General features: G+C 43.4%; 1 protein-coding gene across 2 annotated transcripts in view; it reads right to left on the reverse strand.

The window, feature by feature from the left end:
* Window positions 1–6,772: 6,772 nt before the first annotated feature.
* bcl11ba (BCL11 transcription factor B a) overlaps window positions 6,773–13,695 on the reverse strand; it is a 59,265-nt gene continuing 52,342 nt past the window's right edge. The window contains exons 3-4 of one of the 2 annotated variants that reach the window (XM_017476823.3): window positions 11,861–13,695; window positions 6,773–10,179 (exon numbers count right to left, since the gene is read on the reverse strand). The exon at window positions 11,861–13,695 is cut by the window's right edge and continues 22 nt beyond it. In XM_017476823.3, the coding sequence (XP_017332312.1) occupies window positions 10,157–10,179; window positions 11,861–13,695 (1,858 nt within the window). In that variant the 3' untranslated portion in view covers window positions 6,773–10,156. The other variant, XM_017476822.3, reaches the window with a different exon arrangement.

Raw genomic sequence — 13,695 nt, forward strand, 5'->3', positions numbered from 1 at the left:
TTTTAAAGTGAAATAATAGATAGCCGGGTGCATGCTAACCCAACGAGCTACTTTGCCTTAATTACCCCGGGATGAGTGAGTGGCCCCCGAAGCAATCATCTTTGTTTGTTAAAACGGCCGTTATCTGCTTCGGCATGGTCCATAAATAAAATATGGCCAAGATTACAATGTTACGGAGGACTCCAGACCCTGGGAACCGATCACACCAGAATGAACAAAAACATCCCAGAGCAATGAGAATGCACACGCACACACACACGCACACACACACACACGAGCAAGTCTGCGTGTTATCTGATGGAGGCGTGTGTCCTGTCAGTGCTGATGCTGACTGAAGTTTCTGCACATGTAAATAACCTTTTTGCAGTTATTCGAGTTCGCTCTATTGCCATTTGTTTATTTTATTACATCGGACCGAGGGATGGAGGGACGGAGGGATGGAGGGACGGCACGGCCTCCCGCTTCAGGCAGGGAAAAGCAATAAATAACGACCTTTCGTCTGGAATTAGAATCACCAAAGTGTTTCCATGGCTCGACTCCGCCGCACTTATTTACCACAGCAGGGGGGGCGTCATATGCCGGACATATGGATCCTGGATCCTGCATTGGACGGGGACGCAGTGGAAGTGTGTGATAGTGCAAAAGAGACACTATGGCTCATTTGTCTCGTTTTGATGTTGTCAACAAAGACTTAAATATAAACGTTCGGGAGTCTACAAACACGCGCAAATGTTTAACTGTTTTCGTTCTTCCGCTTGGTTGAACTCGCCGGCGTGCATAGTTTTTGTAAAAAAAAAACAAAAAAGGGACTGTTGTGACTAAATATGACTGTTTTTCCTCATGTACATATGTTGAGCATTATATTACCAAGCATGCTCACTGTGCTAGCTATTCCCACAGAACTCCCAGAGAGCAGCTCAGCTATTGCACTGTGTCAGCTACGACAGACACACACTAACGCTTTGATCTTTCGCTAGGGCGCCATTACTTCCGTTCCTGATTCGACGGCAGGTCTTATTTGTATTCATTTGTTTTCGGATCCTTTCGAGTCATTAGCATGGAATTTTACAACATTGTCGTTAAAACGCTGCACGTAATCGTGTCCAGAGTGTCCGTGGTGCATGAATGTGTGTGTGCGTGTACCCCGCGATGGATTGGCACCCCGGCCAATCAGGGTGAACCCCGCCTTGTGTCCCCGATGCTTTCTGGGATAGACTCCACGTTCCCCCGTAGAACAAGCGGTATAGAAAACGGACCACGGACGATTCCGCCCCGAAGCCGCTCGACCGAGGTTGACGTTAGTGAGTCGCCTCGTACGTAAATCTACACAAGTTTAGGCGAACCTTTTTTTTTTTTTTTTAACGAAGGAACGACGAGAAACCAGGCCCGGGAGCTGTACATCAAACTGACTACAATCTGGGCTGGAAACATTTCTGCATCGTAATCAGCGTTTGAAAATCTGCATCGTGGATTTCGGTAACCTGATCAAAATGGCCGTCAGTGGTCAGATTGCGGGGCTCCAATCTCCAGCCTGTGATGTGCTGTAAACCGATTCACAATCACAGCCGTTGAATCCAATCAGCGAGGGGTGGTGAAACAATCTAGGTCACTTTTCAAAATGACTGCCACAGGCAATAAGATTAAGGAGCGCAGCAATTCGGGGGGAAGACACAGCACTAACCCCGGCCTGAAAGCACGGCTTTGCGTCTGCTCTCTCTCTCTCTCTCTCTCTCTCTCTCTCTCTCTCTCTCTCTCTCTCTCTCGTTCTCACACACTTATATTTCCTGCTCTTTTTGTTTCTTTCTTTTTTTTTTTTTTACGACGAGGACGTGAAAACGAGGGCATTATGTATCTTTGTATCAAAAGATTGATTTGAAAAAGAAAACTTTTTTTTTTCCTTTCCTACCCCCCCACCCCTCCCCCCCCCCCCCCCCCCCCCCCCCCCCCCCCACACACACACTTTCTTTTTCCCATTTCCAAAAGCTTAACTTCATTGTCTCAAAACCTTTTTTTTTTCTTCTTCTTCTTCTTCTTTCTTTCATCTTAAGACAAAGATTTATGTAAATCTTCAAGCCCGGCGTTAATGCGTGGCGCACTGTGAGAAATAGCATCCCTAAATCGCCGTATTGTTGTTGAAAATGACAAGGCAGCCTCCTAATCCCACAATGCGATCATCCAAATGTGTCATAATGCTCTGTGTAGGCAGGCGAATCTGAATATCAAAAAGGCACCTCGCACCTCGCCGGTGCCTTCGGTTGCTCACAGATGTGTGTGTGTGTGTGTGTGTGTGTTTTTAAAGAACAGAAAGCATTTTCACTTAAGGAGAGAAATAAGTGAATTTTGAAGCACCGCGATGGTGTAATTTTATTTTAAACATTACATATTAGGTAGGGTTCTCCGGCTCGCTACTGTCTGCTTGAGAAGGCGTTTCACACCTGCTCTCCGTGTCCATACGGGCTTCCTCTTGGTTCTCCGGTTCTCCAGACCAATAACGTGACGACATGTCAGAACAGTTCGAGCTTTACCTCTGATCGGAACAAACTGCTAACACTGGAGGCTCCTTCCATGAATGTTAAAGAAACATCTCTGTATAGAAAGCGTCACTATTCCAACCATTACACGGGTTTTTTTTTTTTTTTTTTTTACAGTAAAGAACAATAACCTTAATATAAACTCCGAAATCTGCTACCGTCGAGAATGACTCGACACCTTCCGACCAATCGCGATGAATTATTCAACAGAACCGCGGGATGATAAACGCACGCTTTAATCGACTCTTTGTATCTTTGATCGTTTACCCATTAAAAGCACTGATTAGATTTTTGTTGATTATGTTAATGAGAGTCTGATTATCGAGAAAAACGTTGTCACCGTAGCGCTTCATATGCTTCCCGTCTGGCAAGGCGAGCGTATCGCTACTGAGAAGTATCTCATGTGGTCCTCCGAAACCTGTCGAAATCAGTCGACGGAAGACACGCGTGGGTTGTTGGTTTTTTTTTTTTGGGGGGGGGGGGTTTTTTCTCCTCACATCAGCAGTCGTTTTTCACAGCTTCGGCTGGAGACGGCGCGTTCGCCGAGGCCTCAAATTGATTTGAATGTCTTTGATTAGTTTTCTTGTCATTTGTCATGCTGTCAGATGGAGACGAAGGGAAAAAGAGGAGAAAGAGAGAGAGAGAGAGAGAGAGAGAGAGGGAGCTTTTTTGGAAACAGCCATGAAACAGCCATGCCAATCAATTGGACAAGGACAAGTTGGGTGAATAATAGTGGTAATAATTACAACCCAAGTCTGGGGATTCCCCTGATTCGCCATGACTCCCTCATTGAACCGTTCTCCACTGAGACTCTATTTCTGTCCCAGCGTAATTAGGTGAGTCGTCTCGTCGTCGTCGTCGTCGTCGTCCCCCCCCCCACCCCCATCTTCCCCCCCCTACTATCCACTTTGAGGTAGGTAGTGTTATTTACTCGCACTCTCTTTGAAAAGGCCTCCTTGCCTCCCACCCTTCCGTCCGACGGTAAATTCCTGCGCCGTCGCTTTTTCAGGCCCGCCGGGGGATTTCGCGCAAGAGAATAGCCACGTTGATCTAGAAGTCTTAAGAAGTGTCGTACCTGTCAGCACACACTCTCTGTAACCCCCCCCCCTCTCAAAAAAAAATAGGGGGGGGCACTTGAGTTTCCTTTTAATGAGAGGGGAGGTCTGGTACGCCATCAGGGCTCAGCACGTAATAATTCCATACCGTCTGAATGCGTCGGGCGTGTGGCTTTTAATCCCGCCGCTGTTTATGTATCGAAAGTAAGCAAAAGGATGCTAATGAGAGGCTGGGTTACATTTTATACACACACACACACACACACACACACACACACACACGATCATACTACAGGTCATACATGTGAACAGCCTGTACAGGCTGGAAAGTCGTTGCTATAGAAACGATAACGTACTGCAGTGAATGTAAACTCGACATCTGACCGATCGGAATTGAGAATCCATCAGAAGTGCGGTTATAAAAGCGCCGAAGGTGTCGAAAGTTAAAGTAGTGAGACGCGAAGGAGCGGAGTGAACCGTGGACACGTCGGATGTTTAATCTGATAAAGAAAGTGGAACAGCGCGACGAGGACACTGAGTTCCTCTGCTCACTTGGACTCGTTCTGGTGCCTACTGGCTTACACATGACTCAAGTGGAATGTGAGGAGAGAGCCAGAGTCGCCTTCCCTCCCTCCTTCCTTCTCTCTCTCTCTCTCTCATTCTCTCTCTCTCACACACACTTTACTGGGAATAATCCCCCCTATGGGGGACTTCAAAGTGCAGACCAGTCAGGGATAGGCTTAATTACCCTTTTGCCTTGAAACTGATGCCAAATCAAGACTCGTCCTGATTCCCGGTTCTGTCTCAACATGCCTCATTTTGAACCTGGCTTCCATTTTTCCATGTTTTTATTTTTTTTATTTATTTTTTTTTTTTTTCCGGAGGTTGGGTGAAGAAAAAAAGAAAAGCAAAGCAAACTTGACCCCGAAAAGGATTTTCACAGGTGTCTTCTCGTTTAATAGTGGCTTTTGTTTTCATTGAATTGTCGCTGATAGGTTTAAAGATTTGCGCCGTTCTCGTTCTGTTGATTTATGAGAAGCAATTTTTCAGCCAACGACGAAGTTAGAGTCAATAACCAGAGGGGGAAACTATTTTTAAAGAAAAGCAATAAAATAAAAACATAACTGTATAGGTGTGACAGAACGATGTGATTTATGACCCACGGTGCTTTCGTTTAAGATGAGAAACACCGGTCTGCTTTGGCACGTCGAGTTCTTCTCTCTTCCTCTCCGTCAGCGTGTGCGCTTCTGATGTCGGATGAGGATGTGGAATCTTTTTTTTTTTTTTTTTTTTTTCTGCTGAGTGAAGTGTGAAAGCCCCGTGGGCTAAGCTGGGAGGATGTTTGATGGCTGACCGAGGGGAACGGCGTATTTAACACCGCCGAGAGTTGAGCATGAGCAGGGGCTTAATGACGGGATGAGCGCTAATTCAGCGCCCGGTGCCTGCCAGCCAGCGGGCACCTGCGGAGCCTGGCGTCACTCAGAGAGGATCCGCGTCCCTCCATCTCACGCTCGCACGCCGCTCGACGTCAAAGGTCCTTTCTACAAAATGGCCTCGGACGGCTGAGCGTCAACATCTCAGATGTTTTTGGTGTGTTTCCCTTGCTGTTTCTTGTCCTCGGGGTTCAGTTTGTGTATTTCCATACAGCACCACACACACACACACACACGCACACAAGATTAATCATCTGATTAATCTGCCCACTTTCCTTTATTTATACCTTATTGTCTCTATAGTAACAACTTACAGCAGTCTACAGCGAACACGCCACGTGTACGGCTTTAAAAAATGTGTGTAATTGTTGTTATAGTGGCGTCTTCCGTAAGGACTTTTAGGGAAGGAGTCTCCAGTTTCAGGGTCAGTAACTGTACAGTAAGCTGTAACTTTACGTTTTCTTTACTTTACATAACGTTCATAACTTTACATCTGAAAATGTAGACAGTTTACACTTTGCAGTTTTGGGGTTAATTTTGTATCGTTATTATTATTATTATTATTATTATTATTATTATTATTATTATTATTATTATTATCCATCCATCCATCTTCTATACCGCTTTATCTTTTTCAGGGTCACGGGGAAACCTGGAGTCTATCCCAGGGTGCATTGGGCACAAGGCGGGGTACACCCTGGACAGGGTGCCAATTATTATTATTATTATTATTATTATTATTATTATTATTATTAGGAGAGCGGAAAAAAGAGCCTGAGACTGTTTATTGCTGCTGTAGTGTAAGTGAGTACCTGGCACTCACTCGATTCGAGGACTTAAACGTAACTATAAATGCATAAAAATACGACGCGTCGTCCACGAATAGACCACAGACCGTATCCGTTCCGTCCCCTCCAGGATTTCGCGATGTCGCGATCGCAGAAATGAACGCAAAATCGAGCAAACGCGCAGTATCCGGAGGAGCTCGCAATTTTTCGAAACGAGCGCCGATGTGGGCCGTGACGCCAGATTTGGCGTCCGGCCAAAGCCCTCTCGGATTCACGTGCGTCGAATACGAGTACAGCTAAAAGGTCTCGTTTATCAACAGACATCAGGGCGGAAGACGATTACGGTTCCGCCAATCCGGGTATTTTTCTCAGAGTGGGGGAGGAGCAGGAAAAAAAAAAAAACAACAACTCTGTAAGCATTTACGTCGCAAATGTTGAAAAACGCCGCGACAATCACAAACCGTACACTGCACGGACGGATCGTTAGCAAACCGCCGTGTTACGAGAGAAATAAAACACCTTGCGAAGCGCCGTCGTCGGAAACGAATCAACACGCGGTCGCACAGTGACTCTTCAAGCCGTTTGGTTGCGTCACGCCACAACGAGCCGCATGCGTCGTTGTGTTTTATTCCTTACTTAATGTGTCGCCTCGCTCTCTGGACAGTACGAGTCGCTTGCTGTCGGATTTGGAGCGAAGTGTCGGTTATTCACGCGCGATAATATCTACATTTAGTCGCCGTTCAGTGAAGACGTGTGCTTTCCGCTCTTCGCGTTTGTAATGAGTGATGTCGCCTTGTCGATTTCAATTTTTTGTTTTATTCTTATTTTGATGTATTTGTGCCCAAATGAAAATATCCATGCCGACCTTTGTCAATTTAAACCTCTTATCTCTCATGTAATAATAATAATTAAAAAAAAAAAAAATTCTATGATGTACTTTGGACCACCGTTTTTTTTTTGGGGGGGGGGATCGCAGTTGAAATCTTCATTAAAAAAATTATTAATTATTATAAAATTTTAAATCATGAAATGTTTGTTTTCCGTGGCGTCCATTGATTTGTTTGTTGTTTTACTTTTTATGTTATCGTATTATGGATGTATAACACTATCTACAGGCTTCTTGTTATATATAATACATCCTATAGCGCACACTCAGACATTAAGTTAAAAGCTTGCAGGGAAACGACGGTTGTTTCTTTTCAAACATTTCGGCGTTCATTTATGTATTTGTTTCTTCATTTATTTCTTCGTTTGTTTGTTTTTATAGCATTTTCTATTTCACTATCTATATAATGATCTATTTTTTTTTTTTTTTTAAATGTTTTTGTTTTTCTTTTAAATGAGATTAGATTTATACGTCATGGTTGGACGGAAGATGGCAGGACTACGTTTCCCATCAGGCGCGTTATCTCACGTGATCGCGACACTCGTGTCACATGACTGTTCCCACCTGATTCACATTGTGGGTTAATGAGCACTAGCATTTAAGTCACGTTTGTGTGGCACGCTTTGTCTGGAGTCTGTTATGAGTAGCGTCTTTAGAGGTTGTCGAAGCCATGCGTGCGCACGTGTATGTCGTGCCCGTCGGTGTTTGTTACGTAGTCCCGGTCGTTTTTCACGTGTTTGCATACGTCGCCAAACGATCCGTGACCGTCGTAGCCTCTGGTTCGAGGCAAAGACCTTCATCGTATATGGGAGTGAAAGTTGTATACTGATACGTGTATATGTATCTAGTGTTGTACCGTATTGAGACATCTATCTATCTATCTATTTGTCTGTTTAGACACCCTCAAGTACACGCTGAGTGAGAGTTAGTGAAGTGTGTGTTTTGTTTTTTTTTTAACTTGTTGGAAAGAAAATGATGACACAAAAGAGCGAAAATGAGTTAGACAAGTAAAACAGTTTGTATTTGTGCTCTATTCTTCTCATGCTAAGAGAGCTGCACGTTGCAGGCCCCGTACAGAACCGCGTTTTTACACTCAGAATCGAACACACAGGGCTGGGGGTGGAGGGGCAAACAGGTAAAAGACAGGCTGCTCCCGGGGCCACTCCCAACACACACACAAAGAAAACCAAAAAGCAAAAAAAGTCTGGGTAAGCATTTTTTTTTTTTTTCCTTACAAAAAAAAAAAAAAGAAAGAAAGAAAGAAAAAGAAATATTTACAACCAATATAATAGTGAGCGAAAACATTTACTGTCATATATGCAGCTACAGTAAAAGGCCATCACACAACCTTTCAATCCCTTCTATACAGGTTTCATATTCAGAAATGCAAAATGCTTCCCGTTTTGATCCTGCCGAAAAATTATTTTTAAAAAAAAACGGATCTACCGTGGCAGCTCAGAGAGAGAGGGAGGAGGGGAGGGGAGGGGATGGGATGTAGGGGGGGGGCGACGTCGCATCACAAGGTCCAAACATTTCAAGCCCCGTTACAAAGACGTATATTGTCTTTACGAGTATCCGTTCCAGCTTAAATTAAAAAAAAACAAAACATACAGATGACAAGGATTTTTTTTTTTTGTTTGTTTGTTTGTCTTCCTGTAAAGTATTAACGTTTAGGGGGAAATTATCCGGACATCATCATCATCATCATCACCATCATCATCATCATCATCATCATCACAGGCCCCTCAGCCTACGAGCTCGATTTTGCAGTTCTCTTTTTAATGAATTCGTCTTTATTTTTCTCACACCCAAAGGCAGAAAGCTACGGAAAATTAAAACTCAAGACTTTTACAGTCACAGTGACAAAAAAAAAAAATGTTTTTTAAAAGAAAAATGTTTAAAAAAAAAAAAAATCGAGACCCACCGTTTAAATTTGGACTGCAAAATTAAACAAACAAACAAACAAACAAAAATATTTTAAAAAATAAAAATTAAATTAAAAAAAACTTTTTTTTTTTTTTTTTCCCCATTTTTTTTTTTTGTAAAATGCCCAGGCATTCTCCAATATTACAAATACTGGTATACTTTTACAGTAAACAAGAAAAAAAAAAAAGTCATATATATATTTATATTTATATATTTATATATATACTAAAACCCCGTCACCAAAAAAACCAATATACACATAGCCACTGTGGCATTCAGAGAAACTTTATAAGCAAAAAAAAAAAAAAAAAAAAAAAAAATACTTGTTTGTTTAAAACACACATACACAGAAATATCATTTTACCCTTGTACTTGTTTCAATACTGTAAACGTATTTTAAGACAGAGTGCACTAGAGTCTTTTTTTTTTTTTTTTTTTTTTTAAAGTTTCTGTAGTTCCTGATGTTCGTCCAGTCTCTTCCTTGTCTATTTGTAGCAAAAACAAAAAAAAACAAAACAAAAAAAAGAACAGAAAAAAATGTAAATAAAAATAATATTAAAATAAAAAAAAAAATACAAAATTCTGGAAAACAATGTACAGTTTTTATCAAGGGATTCGGTCATATCCTGAAGTGAAGAAATACACATATATGCGTCTATAATGTGTGTGTGTGTGTGTGTGTGTGTGTGTGTTTGTTCTATATGTACAGCACTATTGTGCTGTTTACTCTCGATCAAGAATCTTTATTCAAGAATTTATTTACGATCGCCGATCCGTTCCATTTATTTATTTATTTATTCGTTTATTTATTTATTTATTTATTTATTAAGAAGCAGATTAGATCTACGGACATTTTATAGATTTTTTTTATTTTATTTGTTTTGTTTTTTTTTTGCACACACGAAAAAAAAAAAAAGAAAAGGAAAAAAAATCCGTTGCATTTTTGTCTTTTGCGAGACAATAAATAGGAAGATCAGTATTCAGTATTCAAGGCACACTCATGTCAAATTGATACGGCAGTACAAAAACCGTCCAAATAAATTAATTTCACTTTTATAGTGCCGGTGTTGTGAAAGCCAAGCCTTGCAACACGGGCACTCGAATCTCAGATGATCCCTTTCGCAAAACTAAAAATCCTTTTTTTTTTTTTTTCAGCGTAATTTCTTGCTCAGAAGCCGTTTTCTCCGTGAAGTCGTGAATGCACAAAACAAATCATAAAGTGCGGGGACGAACTGCAAAGAGCTGCGGCTGATTTCTCTCTTCTTTTTCTTCTTCTGTCTTTTTTTTTTTTGGAGGGGGTGGGCGGGGGGGGGGCGGGTTCTTAAACCGTGATATCTCCTCGATTCTATAAATTGTTGGCCCTCGTGTGGTAAAATACCAATCGAGGTCGTGATTAAGGTGATGGGAGTGATCGTTGAGAGAGAGAGAGAAAAAAAAAGGGGTGGGGGGGGTGGGCGGAGGAGGGAAGGAAAGGGGAGCTTTAGAAAAAAAGAAAAAAAAAAAAATCAGCTGCGCATTCTTTATGCGTGTTGCTACTTCAACTACACATCACAGGAAGTCCTGAATGAGAAGAGAGAAAGAAAAAGAAAGTCTTACTGTTTTCGCTTAAACAGATTAAAACATATTTTTTTTTGTTTGTTGTTTTTTTTTTTCCGTGCATACGACTTGTGTCTGTATTCACCTTTACAGTACATTATAAATTTAATTCTCAAAATGATTGGAATATACATACAAATGCACTTTGACATATGATTAATGAGTGTATGACTGAAAGCTTTCCGCTAATCTGGCTAAATCGGTTCGGCGTTTCGCCCCAACGTTCATCAACGTACATCAAATCATTCGAATCAGAACTGCTAGCTAAGATAATAATAATACCTAGTATTTCTCCTGCATAATCTTCGATATCAACCCATGTAAGACCGTATGGCTGTCTGTGGAATGTCAGTGTGGTTATAATTAGCCCCGTTTGTGTAAAAACGTGGCGCTAATCATAGCTAGGTAGGTAGTCATGTTGATAGTCGGAGTTCGCGCTAGCCGTCCTGCTCAAGAAATGTAAGCGCAAACGACGCAACGGAACGTCCAGACAACCAAAGCGTCGGCGTTCGAAAAGAGGTGGGGAAAAAAACTGTTCTCGTTAATCGAGGTCGTACACCTGTTAGCATCTGAGCAAGAACTGAAGCAAAAATTTTTTGCTTGATTGGTGTTGTCTGGATCGGTACTTAGTACCGGAACTACCTTCCCTCTCTGCGTTACGTAGAGCTCCGCGATCCTCCGGATTTACCGTCACGTCCGACATTCAGTGCTACATTTCCTATTAGACTGACACGTCTGGAATGCGTTCACGCTACAAAGTCTAAGGATTGTTGTCCGCTTATATCCTAATATGACTAATCAAACCAACGATCAAAACAAAACAAAACAAAACAAAACGAACAAAAAGATAGCTTTCTCAGTTTCTTTAAAAAAAAAAAAAAAAAAAAAAAAATCGAAGATCGAACCCGGCTTCTCTTCAAGAAATTACATGTAGCTTAAATATACAATTTCATGAGCAGCGGCCTAAAGATCTCTCAAATTTGTACTCTGTCGTGGATAAAAATTCAATCTCAGGTTTTTGTTTTTGTCTGGGTTTAAAAAACAACAACAATAACAACGACAACAAAATAAAATCACAGCATTTGAATTTAAAAGTAAGACAATGAACAAAAAAACAAAAAAAAAAAAAAAAAAAGAAAGAAAAAAAAAAAGAAAGAAAAATGCACCTGCACATGCCAAAACATTACGAAATCCAATAAATACAGAAATTATTGCACAGTTAAAGGCTCCATTTAAACATCATCTAATTCGTCCATTGTTAGACTGACAGACTGGAAAGAAAAATGCCAAATTAGGCAGTTTAGACCCGCTCCAATTTCCCTTAGCTTCTGTCATTTTTTCTCAGATGGCAGTTTCTTAGGCAAATCTAATTGAAATTATTATTATTATCATTATCATTATTATTATTATTATTATTATTATTATTATTTGAAAAGGAAAACAAACAGAATATCCAGCTACCCTCTTTTTAATATTCAAGGAATTGTGAGGCAAATGGGAAATCTGGCTTAGCTTCTCTCAGCTTGTTCAATTTTGACCTCGTTCGTCATCAAATGTTCGCCATGCCACTTTTTCATGTGTTTCTCTAGCGTGCTGTAGACGCTAAAGGGCATTTGGCAAATGTCACAGCGGTACACTTCCTTACCGAGCTGCCCATGCGTCTTCATGTGGCGGGTGAGCTTGCTGCTCTGCGCGCAGGCGTAGTTGCACAGCTCGCACTTGTAGGGCCTCTCACCCGTGTGGCTGCGCCGGTGCACCGTCAAGTTGCTGCAGTTCTTGAAAACCTTGCCGCAGAACTCACACGTGTCGCTGCGCCGGCTCTCTTTAGAGCTAGGACGTCCTGGTCCCGGGCCCCCGGACAGATGAGGCGTGCTGCCACCGCTGGCAGTGCCACTGCGTCCAGAAAGGCCCCCGTCCAGCAGGTCCCCAGGAGGTGTGGAGAACCGCAGGCTGCCGTTTTCTGACGAGTGCTCGGAGGAGGTGGCGAAAGGCGATTGTCTGGAATCGGTGAAGCCGAGAAAGGGGTCTTTGATGAAGTGCCGTGACGCTGCATAACCCACCAGCCATTGGGAGTAGACGTTCTCAGAGGGGATTAGAGACGCTGGGGGCATGTCCAAGTCTTTCTCTATTTTGATCCTTTTGGAGGAGTTGGAGAGGCTGGGACTGGTGATAGGGGTGGGCTTGCGAGGGAACAGGCCTGAGAAAGAATCACCCGAGCCACAGTTCCTGCCGTTCACGGTGGCCCGCTCCACATGATCCATTTCCTCCACCACCGAGTCCTCATCTCCTGTGTCTCTCTGTCCATCAGAGCCCCTCTTTGAAAAGGGAAGCCTTTTACGATTGTCAACGATCAAGTTATTGTACTGCTGAATAGAGTTCAGCCCCACATTGTCTACCATTTTACCCAAGGAGAGGCTCTTCTCATCATTTGGAGGTTTGGAGCCATTCTCCCTGTTACGGCTGAACTCCGAGTCCATACTAAAGTTTGACTCGGGCCTACTCTCGTTCTCCAGTTCCTCCTCTTCTTCATCCTCCTCCTCTTCTTCATTGTCAGGCCCTAGTCCCTCGCCTTGGAAGTCACCATCCCTGTTTTTCATGGGATCTCCTGTGACGTCGCTAGTGCCTGGCTCAGGTGAACTAGTGGTAGAGAGACCATCGTCTGAGCGACCCGTCACTGAGCCGGGTTTGTGCATGTGGGTCTTCATGTGGCGCTTCAGCTTGCTGGCCTGAGAACAGGCGTGATCACACAGCTGACACTTGTAAGGCTTCTCTCCTGTGTGGCTTCGCCGGTGCACTATCAGGTTGCTCTGGAACTTGAAGGTCTTCCCACAGAATTCGCAGGATTTGCTCTTGTCCTGTGTCTGAGGTGGCGTGGTGCTGTTTGGGGGCATTGGTGGCAGTGGAGGGGTGCTCAGGAAGGGTGACTTGCGGTTAGGCTGGAAGGGGTTGGGATTGAGCAGGCGGTGCATAGGGTTGGCACGACTGGGTGAGAGCGGAGGGGTGGAGTTGTTGTTACCTGCCAGCTCTCGCAGACGGCGCGAGAAATCCATGGACTGGGTCTCCATGGCCATGGGTGTCAAGCGCATCACTCTCTCGAAGGCACTGGGATGCTGGGAAATCAAACCCATTTCCTCGGCGCTAAGGCGTTCCAGGCGATGGGGATCTAGGTGGTGGCGTGGAGGGGGGCTAACAAAGGGGGGGGTGTTTGGGAGACGGTTCTCAACGAAGCCCGGTGTGGGTTCTCGAAGCAGTGGCCCAGTCATCCGGAGCAGATGGAAGGGGTTGTTGTCCCCTAAGAAGTTGGTCAGAGGGGACTGGGGTATGGACTCAGCACCAATAGGAGGAGGAAGAGTGATCCGTGGAGTGAGCGACGTGTTGGAGCCATTGGGTTCCAGGTAGATGCGGATCCCGTGGGTGTTCTGGGCATGCTGCAGGAGGAACCAGGCGCTGGGGAAGGGTTGCTTGCATGACGTGCATATG

This window comes from Ictalurus punctatus, chromosome 9 (assembly GCF_001660625.3).
Source record: "Ictalurus punctatus breed USDA103 chromosome 9, Coco_2.0, whole genome shotgun sequence".
Classification (NCBI taxonomy): domain Eukaryota; kingdom Metazoa; phylum Chordata; class Actinopteri; order Siluriformes; family Ictaluridae; genus Ictalurus; species Ictalurus punctatus.